At 42.7% G+C, this 20466-nt stretch overlaps 1 protein-coding gene across 3 annotated transcripts in view; it reads right to left on the bottom strand.

Annotated features, from left to right (window-relative positions):
* Nucleotides 1-19785, bottom strand: part of LOC140727484 (ATP-binding cassette sub-family G member 1) — a 65185-nt gene extending 45400 nt beyond the window's left edge. Inside the window, exons 1-2 of one of the 3 annotated variants that reach the window (XM_073044822.1) lie at nucleotides 19583-19785; nucleotides 16178-16402 (exon numbers count right to left, since the gene is read on the bottom strand). In XM_073044822.1, the coding sequence (XP_072900923.1) occupies nucleotides 16178-16397 (220 nt within the window). In that variant the 5' untranslated portion in view covers nucleotides 16398-16402; nucleotides 19583-19785. The remainder of the gene's footprint in view (nucleotides 1-16177; nucleotides 16403-19582) is intronic. The other 2 variants (XM_073044823.1, XM_073044827.1) reach the window with 2 other exon arrangements.
* Between the last annotated feature and the right edge of the window lie 681 nt (nucleotides 19786-20466).

The following is a 20466-nucleotide window of genomic DNA, read 5'->3' as shown; positions in this document are numbered from 1 at the left end:
TAATATTGAGAACATGAGTTGTAGTATCCTTGAAAGTGAGTCCATAGGTTGTGGACTCCTGCCAAAGAATTTCGGCCCGAAATATTGCCTGTACTCTTTTCCTAGATTCTGCCCAGCCTGCTGAGTTCCTCCAGCATGCTGTGTGTGTGTTGCCATAGGCTGTGGAATCAGTTAAGTGTTGAGTTGAGTGAAATTGTCGACGATGGTTCAGAAGCCTGATGGTTAAAGGATAATAATTGTTCCTAAACCTAGTGGTATGGGAACACACCACTATATATGCCAATCATAATTTTATATGCCTCTATAAGGTCACCACTCAACCTCCTTCACTTCAGAAAGAACAGTCCCAGTTGACTGAATCTCTCCCTACAATGTAAGCCGTCAGAGCTGTTACATAACTTGAGAAGCAGCCCCATTACATCAGTCTGCTCGCTAATAGGTTTCTGACATGAACACACAGACAAAAAATACCTTCCATGTTTAAAGATACATGAACAAATCTCAAATAGTATTGCCATGGATGGAGAGTCTAGACATGTCAACAATTCTTGATCCATTTTGCCATGGGTGGAAAGTTAAGACATGTTAAGATGTTAAGACAAATTAGGAGTGGGGTGGGGGCTAGTTGTTAGGTTATGGAATGAAATATTGAAATGAATGAAGCAGACCGCAAGATGAATCTCATAAATAATTATACAGGCTGGGACAGAAAACCTTCAATTCACCTGGAACAGAGCAAGGTTGTTCAAAATTCAAAATAAATTTATAATCAAAGTACATATATGTCACCATATACAACCCTGAGATTTGTCTTCTTGCAGGCATTCACAGTAAATACGAGAACCACAGTAGAATCAATGAAAGCCTGCACACAACAGGTCAGAGGACAGCCAATATGCAAACTGTGCAAATACCAAAAGAGAAAAAAAATAATTATAATCAATAAATACTGAGTACATGAGATTAAGAGTCCTTGAGGTTGAGTCCATAGGTGTGGGAACAGTTCAGTGAAGGGCAAGTGAAGTTGAGTGAAGCTAACCCCTCTGGAGACTGTCACACATGTGGATAGTTATCTCTTACAAGTCTATTACGAACGGTTGAGTATGATAGCTGCTCTCTAAACAGTAATTCTACATAATTCTGCAAGTTCTGAATTGGTGGTAGACTCATTACATCAGGACAATTCCATCCTTGTCATCTGTAGCAACTCAAGAAGGCAACATCAATCAAAAACCCTTAACAACCGGGCCATGCCATCTTCTCACAGCTACCATTGGGCAGAAGGTAAAGAAGCCTGAAGTCCCACACAAACACATTCAAGAAGTGCAACTTCCTTTCAAACATTCAGTTCCTAATATAACTAGCAAAATCCCAATCATTACACTTTAGCAACATTATGACCATCTTGCCACAAACTGGACTTTTTGGTTCTAATTACGTTCTCCTGTTAAAAAAAAAGATTCATTTATTGAGTTTGTTGTTTATATGAGACTCTATTCTTGTGATGCTGCTGCAAGTAAGATTTTCATTGCACCTGTGCATACATGTACTTGTGCAGATAACAAGACACTGTCAGCTTGTACTCCTTCCACTCCCCCCATCTTCTTATTCTGGCTTCTTCCCTTCTTTTCCAGTTCCGATGAAACATCACAGCCCAAAATGTCAACTGCTTATTCCCCTCCCTAGATGCTACCTGACCTGCTGAGTTCTTCCAGCATTTTGCATGTGCTGCTCTGGATTTCCAACATGCAGAGGGAGATTACAATATCTTACTCATTGTCAGCAAGACCAGGGAGCTGTTTATTGTCTTTAAAAGGAGGAAACCAGAGGTCCATCAGCAAGTCATCATCAGAGGATCAGAGGTGGAGAAGGTCAGCGTCAATGTTATCATTTCAGAGGACCTGTCCTCTGGGCCCAGCATGTAAGTGCAATTATGACGAAAGCATGGCAGTACCTCTACTTCCTCAGAAGTTTCTAAAGATTCATGACATCTACAACTTTGACAAACTTCTACAGATACGTGGAGGAGAATATATTGACTGACTCCATCTTTGCCTGGTATTGAAATACCAATGCCCTTGAATGGAAAATCCTACAAAAAGCAGTGGATATGGCCCAGTCCATCGCATGTAAAACCCTCCCCACTATTGAGAGCATCCACAACCAGTGGACTCACTTTCAAGGACTCATCATCTATATTCTCAATACTTATTGCTTATTAATTTAATATTATTATTTCTTTCTTTTTCTATTTGAATAGTTTGTTGTCTTTTGCACACTGGTTGAACTCCCAAGCTGGTGTGGTCTCTCATTGATTCTATTACAGTTACTATTCTATTATGGATTAACTGAGTATGCCTGCAAGAAAATGAATCTCAGGGTTGTATATGGTGACATATGTATTTTGATTATAAATTTACTTTGAACTTAGTGGAACCCCTTGTGTTTATGCCCAGCCTATCTGATCTCTGTTTGTAGCTCAAGCCATCCAAACCACCCAGCATCCTCACTGGTTTAATCACATATTTCCTGTAGTCTAGTGACTAGAACCACACACAATGCTTCAAGTATAGCCTAACAATAGTTTTGTATATTTGTAACATGATGTTCCAGCTCTTGTACTCGATAACTCATCTCAAAAGCATTCTGCTTTCAAGAATGCACATCAACAAGGACATGAGGCCATAGGGGGAGACTGATTAAATGTTTCCAACATCAGGACACTTTTTTTTGCAGCAAGCTGTGGATGCATGGAATAAACTACCTATTTGTGTAGTTGAGAGTAGTACCTTAGAGACTTTCAAATCAAAACTCAATAGTTATTTCAACACACTATGTGAATAGGAATTTGGCAAGCTTTGTTGGGCCAAATGGTCTGTTCTTGTCAAAAACTTTCCAATATTCCATATCCTGTACCATCTAAGTCTCTCTGTTCATTAACTGTGTATGTCCTGCCCTGGTGTAACTTCCCACTAATTACCTCAGCTTTATTTGACACAAGTACATCGAAATATCGAAACATACAGTGAAATGCATTGTCTGCTTCAAGTCAAGTCAGCCTGGATGGTGCTAGGCAACTGAAACATCAACTGCTTATTCACTTTGATAGAAACTGTGTGACCTGCTGAGTTCCTCCAGCATTTTGTGTGTGTTAGATAGATAGATAGATACTTTATTCATCCCCATGGGGAAATTCAACTTTTTTCCAATGTCCCATACACTTGTTGTAGCAAAACTAATTACATACAATACTTAACTCAGTAAAAAATATGATATGCATCTAAATCACTATCTCAAAAAGCATTAATAATAGCTTTTAAAAAGTTCTTAAGTCCTGGCGGTAGAATTGTAAAGCCTAATGGCATTGGGGAGTATTGACCTCTTCATCCTGTCTGAGGAGCATTGCATCGATAGTAACCTGTCGCTGAAACTGCTTCTCTGTCTCTGGATGGTGCTATGTAGAGGATGTTCAGAGTTATCCATAATTGACCGTAGCCTACTCAGCGCCCTTCACTCAGCTACCGATGTTAAACTCTCCAGTACTTTGCCCACGACAGAGTTGCTCTGGATTTCCAGCATCTGTAGAATCTCTTGTGTTTATGACAATAAACTTGCCTTTTGATTGATTAGCCTGTCATGCAGCAGACTTTCCAAGTCTGCGATGAAAGTGGATTTCAAAATGGGGGGGTATAAGTAATAAAAACTGCCCCATGACAGATGAAAGAGAGTGATCTGATGAGGAGAGAGTTTGGACTGCTTTGTCTCTTGTCGAGAAAGAAAATTTAGAAAAGGTTTTGAAAGTCATAAAGGTGAGAATATTTTTACCCAATTGGTGACAAGGGCAAAAATTATTTTAAAACAATGAAAATGGATTTGAGGATTCTAGTAATGAATCCAAACTTTAAAGTTTGTGAAATGCAAAGATAGAAGTAGGCTTTAAATTATGGGCAGACACATGACAGATGAAATTTAACAGGGGAGTGTGAAGTGTTACTCTCTGCAAGAAAGAGTGGGGATTAGCAATGTAAATTAGAGGACACGGCTCTAACAGGCATACAGAGAGATCTGGGACATATGCTGAGAAATGATTTAAGAAGACAAGGCACGTTGAGAAAGGCTTAGCTGATTCTATGATTTACAGAGAAGGAATGTAACAGCAAGCTTTATAAAATGTTGACGGTCACATTTGTAAACACAAAAGGTTCTGTAGATGCTGGAAATCCAGAGCCACACACGCAAAATGCAGGAGGGACTCACCAGGTCAGGCAGCATCAATGGAAATGAATGAACAGATGATGTTTCAGGCTGAGATCCTTCATCAGGACTGGAAAGGAAAGGGGAAGATGCCAGAAGAAGAAGATGAGGGTGGTGGGAGGAGGACAAGCTCGAAGGTGATAGGTCAGGGGATGCCAGCATTTTTTATTCCATGAACCCCTACCATTAACCGAGGGGTCCATGGACTCCAGGTTGGGAACCCTTGTGGTGAAGCCAGGTGGGTGGGGGAGGAAGGGATGAGGTAAGAGCTGGGAGGTGATAAGTGAAAAAGACGAAGGGCTGGAGAAGAGAGAATCTGATAGAAAAGGAGAGTGAATCATGGGAGAGAGGGAAAGAGGAGGGCTACCAGGGGAAAGTGATAAGGTGGTAGGTAGGTGAGAAGAGGTAAGAAGGGTGCCACAGTGTAAAAATGAAGAGGAGGGAAGGGGAACCTGAGGGGGAATTTCTTCACTTAGGGGTTGGTGAGAATGTGGAATGAACTGCCAGCAGAAGTGTGGGTACAGATTTGAATTCAACATTTAAGAGAAATTTGGGAGGGTTATGGCAGGCTATGGTCCAGGTGCAGGTTGATGGAAGTAAGCAGAATAATAGCTTGGCATGGACTAGATGTGTTCTGTTTTGTAACTTAAGAACTTTTTTTTTATAGCTATTATTAATGCTTTTTGAGTTAGTGATTTAGATGCATATCATATTATTACTGAGATAAGTATTGTATGTAATGAGTTTTTGCTACAACAAGTGTATGGGACATTGGAAAAAATGTTGAATTTCCCCATGGGGATGAATAAAGTATCTATCTATCTATCTATCTATCTAAACTAATTCAAAGGAAGATATTGGAGTCCAAAATGTGAGTCTATCTTCATGTTTACTTTAAGCGAGGCACACACATATCATGTGATGACGTACAGAATTTGTTTACATATACACACACACACACACACACACACACACACACACACACACACACACACACACACACACACACACACACACACACACACACACACACACACACACACACACACACACACAAGAATAATCAAGTATTACAGAAATGTTAAATATACAAGATGGCTGAAAGGCCTGTTTCTATGCTGTAGTGTTCAATGACTCCATAACATGGAAACAGGGTCTTCGGCCCCATCCGTCTATGTCAACACTGTTGTCCAGCAACCTAACCCATCTTTGGCCCACAGCCCTCTAAGCCTCTCCTGTCCATGTATCTTTTAAATGTTGCTCATGTGCCCACCTCAACCAGTATTTCTGGCAGCTCGTTCTGAAAACACACTACTTTTTTTGCATGAAGAAGCTGCCCCTGATGTCCTTTTTAAATCTCTCACCTCTAAGTCTGAAACCGACGCTTCTTGCTTTTAGAATTAGAATTGGTTCATTGTTGTCACCAAGGGACAGTGTGAAGCTGGTCTTGCATATTGTTCTGCAGATCAAACTATTACACAATGCATTGAGATAGAACAAGGTAAAACAATAACAGAATGAAGAATAAACTGTCGGGAAGGAGGTACAGAAGCCTGAAGGCACGCACTCGGAGATTCAGGAACAGCTTCTTCCCCTCTGCCATCTGATTTCTGAATGAACATTGAACCCATGAACACTACCTCACTACTTTTTTATCTGTTATTTTGCACCACTTATTTTAACTAATACGTAAACTAAGACTGACAACCAACGTACAAAAGACAAAATTGTGCAGATAAAGAAATAAAAAAATTAATACTGAGAACATGTCAGACACAATCTCTTTCAAGAACTCAATAACTTACAGAGTCATGGAAAACTACAACACAGAACCAGGCCCCTCATCCCATCTAGTTCATGCTGAGCCATTTAAACTGCCTAGGTTGATGGGACTAGACAGTTTAAATGGTTAGGCATGGACTGGATGGGCTGAAGGGCTTGCTTCTGTGCTGCAGTTTTCTATGAGTCTATAAGGCTCCGGTAAAATGGCAGCACACTCCATGCACAATCAAAGGTGTATTTGTTCATCCTATGCTTTTTTTATTAAGATCTCAAGTTCCTTCCAGATATTAAGAACATTGAGTACTGCAGGACTCTTCCATCAGCAAGTTGATCAACGTGATGGATTTGGTGCGTACCATTGCTGCGTTATCGCCTGGACTTGGTGATAGTGCACCGTTGTGCCATCATGGCGCATGGTGCAAGTGATCGTATTGGGATTGCAAGACCCTGTCGAACCTTGGTAACGTAGAATGCTGCAAGTTTTCGCTGCCTGTGCACCGCCGGTACCCAGATGCAGCTGGGAACCCGTTACAGCCAGCTGTTCATTAATGCCTCCCAGGTCAATACAAAACCAGTGAGAGATAATGAATAGACAAAGGTCTTGGGTGCTTGAATCAGAGATTCAGAGGTGGCAGATGGCTGTCGGAACTGTAGGTTGACACCCATCACACAGTCGGGGGTGACATCCAGCTTTAATGCAACCCACTCATTCGCCTTACTGTGATCTCAATGATTACAATTACTGCACAATTAAGAGATCTGTTTTTATTACAAAGGACCGTATGCCAATCCTCTGCCTGTAGTTCCCCAGCCCTTTAAAGTACACTGCTGTGTTTGTGGAACAAATATCCAGGGAAACGTGCTTGTCTGTGTTAGAAAATGCCAACAAAGATATCAGCAGTCAACTCTGAACAGTGTTATCTGTTTAGCCCCCTACCCATGATCTCTGTGTGGCTGTGCCCTGCCTGAATGACTCACAATGACCAAGTTAAATCATTATCAGTACAACGACGTGGGCCGAAGAGAGGGCCATCATCCAGGTGCAGGTCGATGGGACTAGGCAGATTAATAATTCAGTGTGGGATTGATGGGCTGATGGGCCCCTTCCTTTGCTGTAGTGTTCTATGACTCTACGAAAACAAAAACCAAAAAACTGCAGTTGGTGTAAATTGGAAACTGTAATCAGATTCAGAATCAGAACAAGTTTACTATCACTGACATATGTCATGAAATCTGTTCTTTTTGTGGCAGCAGTTCAGTGCACTATATAAAAACATACAATAAATTACAAGAAGGAAAACATTCAGTTGCCACTTTATGAACATCCTATAATTCAGGTCTTTATCACAGATTTTACATACAATTGTTGACAAGATACTGTGTAAAGGTATTTTCGCCCACAGAAGTGCCGCTCACTGGATCTTTTTCATTTTTCACACCATTCTCTATAAATTCCAGAGACTGTGTGTGAAAACCCCAGATCATCAGCACATTCTGAAATACTCAAACCACCACCCCGTTTGGCACCAACAACCATTCCACTGTCAAAGTCACTCAGATCACAATTCTTCCCCATTCTGATCAACAGCTGAACTTCTTGACCACGTCTGAGTGCTTTCATGCATTGAGTTGCTGCCACACGGTTGACAGATTAGATATTTGCATTAATGAGCAGGTGAACGGGTGTACCTAATGAAGTGACCACTGAATGCAAAAAGAGAGCCAAATAAATAATGAGATCGTATCTGTTCAGAAATCCGATGGTGGGGGAAGAAGCTGTTCCTAAAGCATCGCGTGTGTGTCTTCAGGCTCCTGTACCTCTCTCTGATGGTAGTAATGAGAAGAGGCAATGTACTGGGTGACAGGTGTCCTTAATAATGCATACAACCTGTTTGAGGCATTGCTTTTTAAAGATGCCCTCAATGGTAGGGAGGCTAGTACCCATGATGGAAATGGCTGAGTTTACAATCCTCTGCAGATTACAAAATACAAAAATATCAGAAGATACACAGGTAAGAAAGTTTTGGAGGGATACAGAAGAGTGCAAAAGTCTTAGACACCCTTGCTGTGTACTGTATTTTTATGTAATGCACTGCCATAAAGAAAAATAAATAAATTTCATGATATATGTGAGTGATGATAAACCTGATTTTGATATTGTGGACAGAGAGTGGGAAGGAAGCAGAGAGAGGGGAATCATGGCTGGGAAAAGGGTAAGGGAGAGGGGAGGGAGCAGGAAGCATCTGAGATAGATTCCATAATGATCAATAAACAAATTGTTTAGAATCAAATGACCTTGCCTGATGTCTCAGGGCTGGGTGTGTCTGTGCTTGTGCCAACCCCCACCCCTAGCACTCCATCTTTGCAACCCGTTTCACACCCGTCCCTCAGCACTCCACTCTCCAACATCCTTTGCTCCTGCCAGATTTACAAACTCGCTCACCACTCAACGTTGACAAATACAGTACTGTACAAAAGCCTTAGGCACTTTATATATGTGCCTAAGACTTCTGCACAGCACCTTAAGTGCACACAAATTGATCTGGCCTATATATGAGTCTTGGTCAGCATGAGTCCATTGGGCCTATGAACTATTCAGTAAGTCAAGATGTAAAGAGGGAAGCAAAGTTAAAGACTTTATTCATCCCTCCATAGATGGGAAACTAATTGGCCTTATGTTCATCGTCCTTCTCTCACTGTCTCCATTTTCTTCCCATCATCCTTTCACGATCCTACTAGTAGACTTCATCAACTCCACAGTTATCGGTTTTGTCAGGAGGGCTCAAATGAAAGTTTCCCTGTTACTTCTAGGTTCTACTTGAATTTTCCAGAAAACTATATTCTCTGACTGACCTACAGCAATTCATGTGCAGTGCAGAAAACGAAAAATAGCAATCTAAGAGTCGAGTCACTTGAAACCTGACTGAATCTCTTCAGTACTAACATGGAGGCGTCAGGGTTCAATGTAACGAAAACTGAGAGGCTTTATTCCTCTTAATGGTCTTCAACCCATCTTCTGACCCAGTGGATTAAACCATCCTTCACCAGTCTTCTCTAGCTACCGTGCTGGGAGGAATCACACCCTTTCACCACAGGATGGCATGATTGCGTAGCAGTTAGCATAATGCATAATGCTTTTCAGTGAAAGATAGGCACTCAATTTCCACCTCTGTAAATAAGGAATTTGTACGTTCTCCCCATGACCACATGGGTTTCCTTGGGGTGTTCCAGTTTCCTCCCACATTCCAAAAATGTACGGATTAGTATGCTGTTGGTGCCAACAGTGTGGCAACACTGGCAGCACATCCTCAGACTGTGATGCATTTCACTGCATGTTTTGACATACAAGCTAATCTTTAATGGATCTTCTAAGGATACAGTCCTCAGCGGCAAATCGGAGATGGAGAGGATGAGCGATTCCTTGGCATTATCATTTCAAAGGATCTCTCCTGGGCCCAGCACATAAGTGCAATTACTGAGAAAGCACGGCATCACCTCAACTTCCTTAGGAATTTGCAAAGATTCCACATGGCATCTAAAACTTTGACAAACTTATAAAGATATATGATGGAGATTGTATTGACCGGCTGCATCACAACCTGGCACGGAAACACCAATGCCCTTGAAATGAAAATTCTACAAAAAGAAGTAGATACAGCCCTCCCCATTATTGAGAGCATCCACACCGAGCATTGACGCAGGAAAGCAGCGCCTATCATCAGGGACACCATGCTCTCTTCTTTCTGTGCCATCAGGAAGGTGGTTCAGGAGCCTCAGGACTCACACCTCCAGGTTCAGGAACCATAACTACCATCAGGCAGGTGAGGAGAAGAGAGTGGGTAATAGGGGAACCAGAATGGGGAATGGAAAAAGAGAGAAGGGGGAGGGGGTTGTTCATTCCATTAGAAATTAGAAATTGACAATAAAAAAGGCAAGTTGTATATTGTTTTATATTCCTACAAGAAAAGTCAACATTTTGATTGCCTTCCAATGTGCCTCTTACACCTACAAGCTGGCTTTCAATGGTTTTTGTGGAAGTATCCCAAGTTCCTCTGAACATATCTGCATCTCTGTACATTATTCCTGCAATTCTATAACTCATCTTCACTGCATTTCCGACAACTAAATATTAGTGGTCACATTGCCAGAACAATTAGTGATTTTTGTACACTAGTGTAATTAAATTTCCAGTAATTTGAGAGACAGCCACCATGAGTGAATTAGTAAATTAAGTGAATCAGAATTTGAATTAATAAAGGTTAGGAGCGTGGTGGTAAATTTGTGCCGCACCCTTAATGCATGAACAAATGGCCTGATAAGGGAAGCGTGCAGGATAAAACTCCAATTAATCTCTGACCTGGACTGTTGTAAAGGTAATAGGGTTGGCAGGTGCAACCATTCAATCCCATTCATACTGTGGGTGGTAATGGCACCTATCTCTAACCCTATCCATATTTTATATTTTATAAAACCCTATCCATATTTTATATTTTTAGAATTTTCATATTCTAGAGTTAAGATTGGATCAGCCATGATCTTGTTGAATGGCGGAGCAGGCTTGAGGGGCCGATTGGCCTACTCCTGCTCCTATCTCTTATGTTCTTATGTTCTTATACAAGTGTCACACCTCTCCTGCAGAGCTACATCATTTCTAATCCCAACATCCTTGGCTTCCAGTGGGAGAATGAGGGGGGTGGTGGGGTTGGGGTTATGTGGGGGGGGTGAGCGTGTGTGGGGTGAAAAAGAGGAGGGTGGGGAGGGAGAGAGGGGAGGGGACAAGACAGATATATACTGTATCACATCTATCACTCTCCATCTTTCACTCGCTCTCTCACATACAGGTATATCTTTCACCATCTATTTGCCAGACAGCAATACTGAGATATCCAGCTTGGAACCCTGCTGTAATACATCATTACTTTGTGTCACAGCAGATGAAAAGCACTGGCTTCTGAATTTGCACATGCACTTTCTTCAAACCCCACCCCTTTCACAGTACATCCCTGCATCTTGCTACCCTAGCAACAGCGAGACATAAAGCCAATCAGATCCTGGCTGCTTGCTGAGCACCAGCGAGAGGTTACTGTCGGACAATGACCGATGGTAACCAAGGATTACCAGTTAGAACGTTGCATTATGGTGCACTGCACCTGATTACTGCACAAATAGTGCCCATATTTTAAGATGTCTTTCATATGCAATGCTATTTTTAGAGAAGTCACTAATAGCAAGAGACCAGGGGAAATAAAATCTTGCAGAGAGAAAAATTCAAAACAGATATGTGTCTCTACCACAGTGAAGCATCCGTTATACCAACACAGTCTTTTCAAGGAGCAGAACGATGTGGATAAAAAAAATTTGGTTTATTTATAATTAAATATACAGACTAAAGTGCCATTCTTTATTAATCACTAGCTTGGTCTCAGCTGCAGGAAAGGTTTAATCAGGAATATTTTCATGTTTGAGTGACTTTAGCTACAAAAATAGAACCATTCTCTCAGAACAGAAAAGTCTCAAAGGCCTTGAGATAAAGAAAGCAGAAAGCCTGGGGAGAAATAAAATCAAAAATCTTTGATCTGAGGCCCTGAGGAGAAACAAGATTGATTGGGGGCGCACTCTGAACCCAGTTCATCGATCAATGATTAGGGTTCCATTCCTGCTGCTGTCTGCAAGGAGTTTTGCATGTCCTCCCACGATCATGTGGCCTTCCACCAGCTGCTCCAGTTTCCTCCCACATTCCTAAGACAGCCTGGTGAGTTATGTGCATGCTGTGCTGGTACTGGAAGCATGGCAACACTCACGGGCTGCCCAGCACAATCTCCAATGATATGATTTGATACAAACAATACATTTCACTGTATGTATCGATGTACATGTGACAGACAGGGGAATAGCAGAGAAGGGCCTGCTTCAGAAACAGTTCTTCTCCACCGTCACATTTCTGAATGAACGATGAACGCTACCTCTCTATATTTTCCTGTTGTTGCACGACTTATTTAATTTTTAATATGTACACTTCTTATTGTAATTGATAGAATTTAGTCTCATTATTATGTATTGTAATGTACTGCTGCTGCAAAACAACAAATTTCACAACATGTGCCGGTGATATTAAACTTACTCTTAAAGCTAATATTTCTTTGTTTATTTCACAGTATACATTTCTGGTCACCACGGTACAGGAAGGATATGACTGCACGGACAGGGTGATAAACTGGTAAATTGGTTTATTATTGTCACACATACCGAGGTACAGTAAAAAATGAGTCTTGCATACAAATCAATTTGTTACACAGTGCATTGGGGTAGTACAAAGCAAGACAATAAAACCCACAGTCTGGACTGACTCCAGCTTACTGCCCTCTACTGTGCCTATTGTCTTGTTTATTATTTATTGTAATGCCTGCACTGTTCTGTGTACTTTATGCAGTCCTGGGTAGGTCTGTAGTCTAGTGTAGTTTTTTGTTGTTTTACGTAGCTCAGTGTAGTTTTTGTACTGTTTCATTGTAGCACCATGGCCCTGAAAAACGTCGTCTCGTTTTTACTGTGCACTGTACCAGCAGTTATGGTTGAAATGACAATAAAAAGTGACTTGACTTGAGAATGGAAAGTAAAGTATTACAGTTACAGAAAAAGTGCAGTACAAGCAAACCACAACGAGCAACTTCCTGTACCTGATACAGTGCTGGAGGAACTCAGCAGGCCAGGCGGCATCCATGGACAAGAGTAAACAGTCGATGCTTTGGGCCGAGACATTTCATCAGGATACTGATGAAGCCCTGATGAACGGTCTCAGCCTGAAACGTCGACTGTTTACTCTTTTCTGTAGCTGCAGCCTGGCCTGCTGAGCTCCTCCTTTGTTTTGTGAGCATCACTCACTGGATGTTCCCTTTTTGTTTTTTGCACCGTCCTCTGTGAACTCTAGAGACCGTCGTGTGTGAAAATCCCAGGAGATCGGTGGTTTCTGAGTCAGTCACTTAGATTGCCTTTCTTCCCCATTCTGATGTTTAGTCTGAACAACTGTGCCTCTTGACCGTATCTGCATGTTTTTTTCTGCCTTGAGTTGCTCCCACATGACTGGCCGATTAGATATTTGCATTAATAAGCAGGCATACAAGTGTACTTAACAAAGTGAACACTCAGTGTAAGTGCATACAATTATGAGGGTCTTAGACAGAACAAATAGGAAGAACCATAGTAGAAAGATCAAAAACCTGGAGACGAGAGTTTAACAGAGGAGGTGGGGCTCTGGAAATCACCGCCTGGAAGAGGGTCAGAGGTAGAGACCCTGATCACATCTACTTGAAGAGTTATGCTCTGCAAGGTGATGTGGCAAGAGGAGACTGAGCTGCCAGCAGAAGTGGTCGATTGCAACATTTAGATCATAAGACAGAGGAGCAAGATTAGGTGATTCAGTTCATCTGCATTGCATCATGGCTGATTTATTTTTCTTTGCAACCACGTTCTCCTCATCGCTATTGAAACCCTTACTGATTAAGAACCTATCAACCTCCACTTTAAACATACCCAATGACTTGGCCTCCACAGCCACCTGGGGCAATGAAGTCCACAGATCCCCCCACACTCTGGCTAAAATTTGAAACGATTGAAACATGTAAGATTATTAAGGGATTGGACACGCTGGAGGCAGGAAGCATGTTCCCGCTGATGGGTGAGTCCAGAACTAGAGGCCACAGTTTAAGAATAAGGGGTAGGCCATTTAGAACTGAGATGCGGAAAAACTTTTTCACCCAGAGAGTGGTGGATATGTGGAATGCTCTGCCCCAGAAGGCAGTGGAGGTCAAGTCTCTGGATCCTTTCAAGAGAGAGTTAGATAGAGTTCTTATAGATAGCGGGGTCAAGGGATATGGGGAGAGGGCAGGAACGGGGTACCGATTGTGTATGATCAGCCATGATCACAGTGAATGGTGGTGCAGGCTAGAAGGGCCAAAATGCCTACTCCTGCACCTACTGTCTATTGTCTATTGTCTAAACCATCCTCCTCACCTCTGTTGTAAAGGGACATCCTCGTATTCTTAGGCTGTACTGCCTACTCCTAGAACTGATGGGTCCATGGACCCCGGGGTGGGAGCCCCTGTAGACTCTGCCACTGTTGGACACATCCTCTCAACATCCACTCTCTCTAAGCCTTTCAATATTCAGTAGGTTTAAGAGAAATTTGGATTAGAATATGGATGAGAGAGGAATGGACGGATATGGTCTACTTGCAGGTGGATGGGACTAGGTGAATTTTTTTTAATGCCCCTGACAGAGTGTTCCATACAACCTATCACCTCTGTTCCCGAAAAACTTACCTCTGACATCCCCCTGTACTTTCCACCAATCATCTTAAAATTACTCCTGTCATATTAATTATATCCACCCTGGGAAGAAGTCTGGCTGTCCACTAGGACTAGTGGGCACCATGGTTGGCATGGACTAGTTGACCGAAGGGCCTGTGTATTTGCTGTATTGTTCTAGAACTCTCTAATAGAGATCCACAAGACATCACACCTGATACGCTGGGGAGATGCTTCTGAGTGCTAAGGGTATGCTGCAAGCCTCTCCCAGCATACCCTTAGGTTGTGTTGGTTGATAACGCAAATGACACATGTATGATTTGATGTACGTGTGACAGATTAATCTGAATCAATGTTTTAGGGAGGGGTGTATAACATTAGATACACACTGGATAGCCACTCATCATCAGTTGAAAAAGGGGTGGGAATCTCTTGGCCAACATTCCTTCTTCCCTCTGTCATACCCTATTTAGCTGTAATCATCCAGCCTGATTACCCCTCTGATCTGAGAAGTTTCTGGGAGGCACACAGGGAATTATGAAGCAAATGCAAATGACGTCAACAGCAGTCCTATGGTTGGGAGACGTGTGGGAGTTTCAGCCATGATAGCAGTACAAGCTTTAGAATATTTTTATTGGGTAAATCAGTTTATTAGCGTTAAATGTGTCTAGACAGTGGGTAAAACTTTGTTTTACATACCATTCAGATACTTTCACCATATCAATGAATTGAGTGAGTACATGGGAAAACAATACCAGATTGAATAACAAAGTGTTACAGAGAAAAGGCAATACAAGCAGACAGTAGGGTTCAAGGCCATGGCGAGGTAGATCATGACGACAAGAGTCTGTCTTACTGTACAAGAAATCTGTTCAATAGTCTTATAACAACAGGATCAAAATTCTCCTTGAGCCTGGTGGTATGAAGAGACATAGCTCTCATAACATTAACACAGTGTCTTGTCTATGTGCACAATTTAACATTAACAGATAATATGAACATAAAACACCTTAATAATCAAAGACCCCACCTACCCTGAACATTCTTTATCTCTCCCCTCTCCCATCAACCTGGAAGCATGTACTACCATGCTTAAGGACAGCTTCTACCCCACTATTACCTGACTCTCGAAAGGCCCTCTTGAACGATAAGACTGGCCTCACAATTTATGACCTTATTGTTTACCTGCACTGCATTTTCTCAAGCTGTTACACTTTGTTGTGTGTTGTTATTGTTTTACCTTATTCAATGCACTGTGTAATGATTTGACCTCTACATCAAAATGCATGGCAAGACTTCCACTGTATCCTGGCAATAATAAATCGATACCGAAAACCAAAATGTACACACTATACCATTGATGGAGAATGATATCATAAACGCAAGAAATTCAGCAGATGCTAGAAATCCAGAACAACGCACACACCATGCTGCCTCTCAAAGTCCCCATGGGAAGAGGTGAAAAAGGGTAAGGCCGGCCAACGGGGCTCTGGAGAAGCTGCATAGGCCAGTCCCCTGAACAGTGGATTACAGAAACATTAATTAATTCCAACCATGACATCGACTTTTGATGATGGAGCCAGAAGGTCATTAACGGCCTAAAAGAAGACAACACACACAAGCTGTTGGAGGAACTCAGCAGGTCATGCAGCATCATGAAGAGGAATAAAGAAACGACATTTTGGGCCAAAACTCCTATCAGGTGTGCACACTATGAAATTTAAAGATAATTATATCAGTTATTCAGACTATAATGTTAACGGATCTTTACCATCGTGTGCACTGAGTATCCCAGTGGCAGTGCTGCTCGCTCACTGCCCGCAGCCCCCTCGCTCTCTTACCTGTTTTCCTCCACCACGGACCCTCGGAGACTGAGTACGACAAGTCCTTGAACTCAATGGTGACAGCAAGTCGCTTGGGCAGGTAGGAGAAGCGGTGAGGCTCCATCACCTTGTTCTCCACTTTCTTCAAGTGTGCCTGGAAAAGGGGATCCTGCCGGGCGGCCGCCCCGTTCGAGACCACCTCGTCGACCGAAACGCAAACAGACTTGGCGTCTGCCATGACTGCTAGAACGGCAAAGTTGTGGGCATACTCAATAAATCTAATAACCAGAATAGCATCAATGAAAAACTGCAACTACAGGGCAGACACCACTGTGCAAAAGACACCAAACTGTGCAAATACAAGAAGGAGGAAACAATAATAATAATAATAACTATAAATAAATAAGAAAAATATCCAGGACATGAAATAAAGAGAGCTTGAATGTTAAGATAGGTTGTGAGAAAATTTCAGTAATGGGGCAGGTGAAGTTGACTGAAGTTTTCCCTTTTGGTTCAAGAGCCTGATGGTTCTGTGGTAATAACTGTTCCTGAACCTGGTTATGTGAGTCCTGAGGCTCCTGTACCAGCTTCCTGATGGCAGCAGAGAAAATAGAGCATGACCCGGGTGCTGGGTGTCCCTGATTAGGTATGCAGTTGTCCCGCGACCAAGTTCCATGTAGATGCTCTCAACAGTGGGAAGGCTTTACTCATGATGGACCAGGCCATAACCATTACTTTTTGTAGGATTTTCCCATTCAAGGGCATTGGTATTTCTATACTAGGCTTTGGTACAGTCAATCAATATACTCTCCACCACATATCTATAGAAGGTCATCAAAGTTTTAGATGTCATGCCAAATCTTTGCACACTCCCTAAAGAAGCAAAGTTGCTGTCCTGTTTTCTTCATAATGGAACTTACATGCTGGACCCAGGACTCATCCTCTGAAATGATAACTCCGAGGAATTTAAAGCTGCTGACTCTCTCCACCTCTGGTTTTCCAATGAGGATTGGCTCATGGACCTCTGATTTCCTCTCCCTGAAGTCAATAATCAGCTCCTTGGTCTTACTAACATTGAGTTAGAAGTTATTGCTGTGGTACCACTCACTCAGATTTTCAATCTCCCTCCTATATGCTGATTCACCACCACCCTTGATTTGACCAATGACAATCCGCCTGCAAGAGGGCAGCCACCCTGTTCAAGACCACCTCATTGACTGAGAAACAAATATAAACGCAATGTTCTGAAAGGTCTCAGCTCAAAACGCCAATTGTTTTTTTCTTTTCCATTGATGCTGCCTGGCCTGCTGAGTTCCTCCAGCACTTTGTGTGTCTTGATCAAACTTAAATATGGCATTGGAGCTGTGCATAGCCTCAAGTATAGAGCAGGGAGCTGAGCACATGGCCTTGCAGACACACTGTACTGATGGAGAATGTGAATGAGATTTTGTGGTCAATCTAAACTGTCTGGGATCTGCAAGTGAGGAAATCAAGGATCCAGTTGCACAAGAAGGTACTGAGCCCAAGGTCTTGAAGCTTATTGATCAGTTTTGAGTGTTAGTATTGAATGGCAAGCTGTAGTCAATGAAGAGCATCCTGATGTATGCAGCTTCACTGTCCACATGTTCCAGGATTGAGTGAAATGGCATCCACTGTTGACCTGTTGTGGTGAAGGCAAATTTGAGCAGGCAGGAGTTGATAGGTTTCATTGATTGCTTCTCAGGCAGGAGTTGATAGGTTTCATCACCAACCTCTCAAAGCACTTCATCGTAATTGCTACTGGATGATCGACATTGACACGGGTTACCATGTTCTTCATAGGCACCGCGATAATCCAATCCATCCACCTGGCCAATTGGAAATCCAGGGTAACACAAACAACATACTGGAGAAATGCAGCAGGTCAGACAGCATCTACGGAGCATCTAAAGATCCAACATTTTAGGCTGAGCCCCTTTACAGATGTTCACATTATAATGTTAATAGGATCATCATCATCCCGTTCACAGCGTATCTCACTTCCAACTCTGCTCTCCGTATTAGAGACCACCTCATTGACTGAAATGCAAACATTTGGGGTCCACCATGCCTCCTAAAATGGCAAAAGGACCTTCCATTGGAATCATTTATCAAAGAGTGATGGATTTTGTTTTGACCTCTTGACTCAGGTAATGATTCAATTAGTCCAACATCATGAAACAGGCCCAAGGGCCCATCAAGTCAGTGTCCATTTACACTAATCCCATTTTCTCCCTTCCATCAACTTCACTCTCCCCACCACCTAGATTTTACCACTCAGATACACAGGAGGGCAAATTTACAATGGTGGCTAGCCTGTCAGCTCACACCTCCTTGCCACATGGAAGGGGGGAAAAAAGTGCAGAAGCAGATATGAAGGGCGAGTGATTTTTTTTAAACACACAGACAGTGGTGGGTGTCTGGAATGTCCCACCTGAGGCGATGGTAGAGACAGATACATTCGGGACTTTTCAGAGACGTTTAGATGGGCACATGGATTTGAGAAAAACGGAGTGACACGGATATTGTGCAGGCAAAAGAGATTAATTTAGTTAGCCATTTGATTACGAGTCTTTAATATTGTGGGCCGAACAGCCTGTTCTTGTACTGTACTGTTATACGTTCTAAAGGATTGAGCTACTTGTCACGTGTCCACGGGGTTCATAGCGCCATCACATTTACCTCTAAACCTCTTTAAAGACTTAAATAACAAATAACATACATAGCATTATATATTGTATTGCAATGTTGCGCCCCATTAAATGACTACTGTAAACATTACGTCACCGTCAATAACTTTTTTTTGGATTCCTCAAGTCTGCGATTAAACATGGAACAAAAATCCCCTCCTGGCGACGCATAAGCGAACAAGAGCGGGGTTACTGTCGGTCAAATCAAACCCAGTGAACGAGAGGGATGGAGAAGCGGCGGATCGCTTAACCTGTTCCAAATAATCAGAACGATTTTAACAAATCCAACTGATTATTCATTCTTAATGGTGCATTGAACAGAAATATTAATCTAAAAACTAGTGATCCCGAATGCATAATAATATTACAAAAACTGGAATGCAACAACTTAATGCTTTTAATTTTTAACAAAGCATTGTTAATTTTATCTATCAGTAGGGGTGCCCGCACTAATGAGAAACTCCCTTCAATTAATGACAATTAATACATTGCAATATATAATTTTATTGTTTTCGTTAGAAACTTTCTTATCAATAAACGATGCAGTCTCCGTCTACAACAGGGATATTCGGTACTAATTAAACGCCATCTCATCGATGCGTCACATAATGAAAAGCGTCCTTTGCTATATTTGCAAACCTTGCCAACCCTTCAATCGGCTACCTCCTTATTCTATATTACGCTAAGCGAGAGCTTGAGAAATTGTAAAACTCACCCACAGCCTGTTCAGAACCGACTGCAGTTTATTGAAACGCAATTGAAATATTTTTAGCAGTTGGTTAAACGATAACGTTTTGGGGGAGGAAAAACGATGCGCGTTTGCTCGAATGTCAGCAGAATTCGGGATGCAGGAACTCCGAGGTAGTACTGGTACCACAGAGCCTAAACATAGCAATCTCTCTCCAGGTCTGTTTACCCTCTGCAGCTGCCGGCAGTTTCCATCTGCTCCGACCAATCACCAGCTTCGAGAGGCGGAGACAAACTTCAATCCGCCTCGCCCCCACCACATCCCGGACTGATATCCTCCCCCACCACATCCCGGACTGATATCTCCTCGCCCCCACCACATCCCGGACTGCTATCCTCCCCCAGGACATCCCGGACTGATATCCTCCCCCATGACATCCCGGACTGATATCCTCCCCCACCACATCCCGGACTGCTATCCTCCCCCATGACATCCCGGACTGATATCCTCCCCCACCACATCCCGGACTGATATCCTCCCCCATGACATCCCGGACTGCTATCCTCCCCCATGACATCCCGGACTGATATCCTCCCCCACCACATCCCGGACTGATATCCTCCCCCATGACATCCCGGACTGCTATCCTCCCCCATGACATCCCGGACTGATATCCTCCCCCACCATATCCCGGACTGATATCCTCCCCCATGACATCCCGGACTGATATCCTCCCCCACCACATCCCGGACTGATATCTCCTCGCCCCCACCACATCCCGGACTGATATCTCCTCGCCCCCACCACATCCCGGACTGCTATCCTCCCCCATGTCATCCCGGACTGCTATCCTCCCCCACCACATCCCGGACTGCTATCCTCCCCCATGACATCCCGGACTGATATCCTCC

Source organism: Hemitrygon akajei, chromosome 5 (assembly GCF_048418815.1).
Source record: "Hemitrygon akajei chromosome 5, sHemAka1.3, whole genome shotgun sequence".
NCBI classification, from domain to species: domain Eukaryota; kingdom Metazoa; phylum Chordata; class Chondrichthyes; order Myliobatiformes; family Dasyatidae; genus Hemitrygon; species Hemitrygon akajei.
Note: the sequence above shows the minus strand (reverse complement) of the source record. Positions and strands in the feature narration are given on the sequence as shown.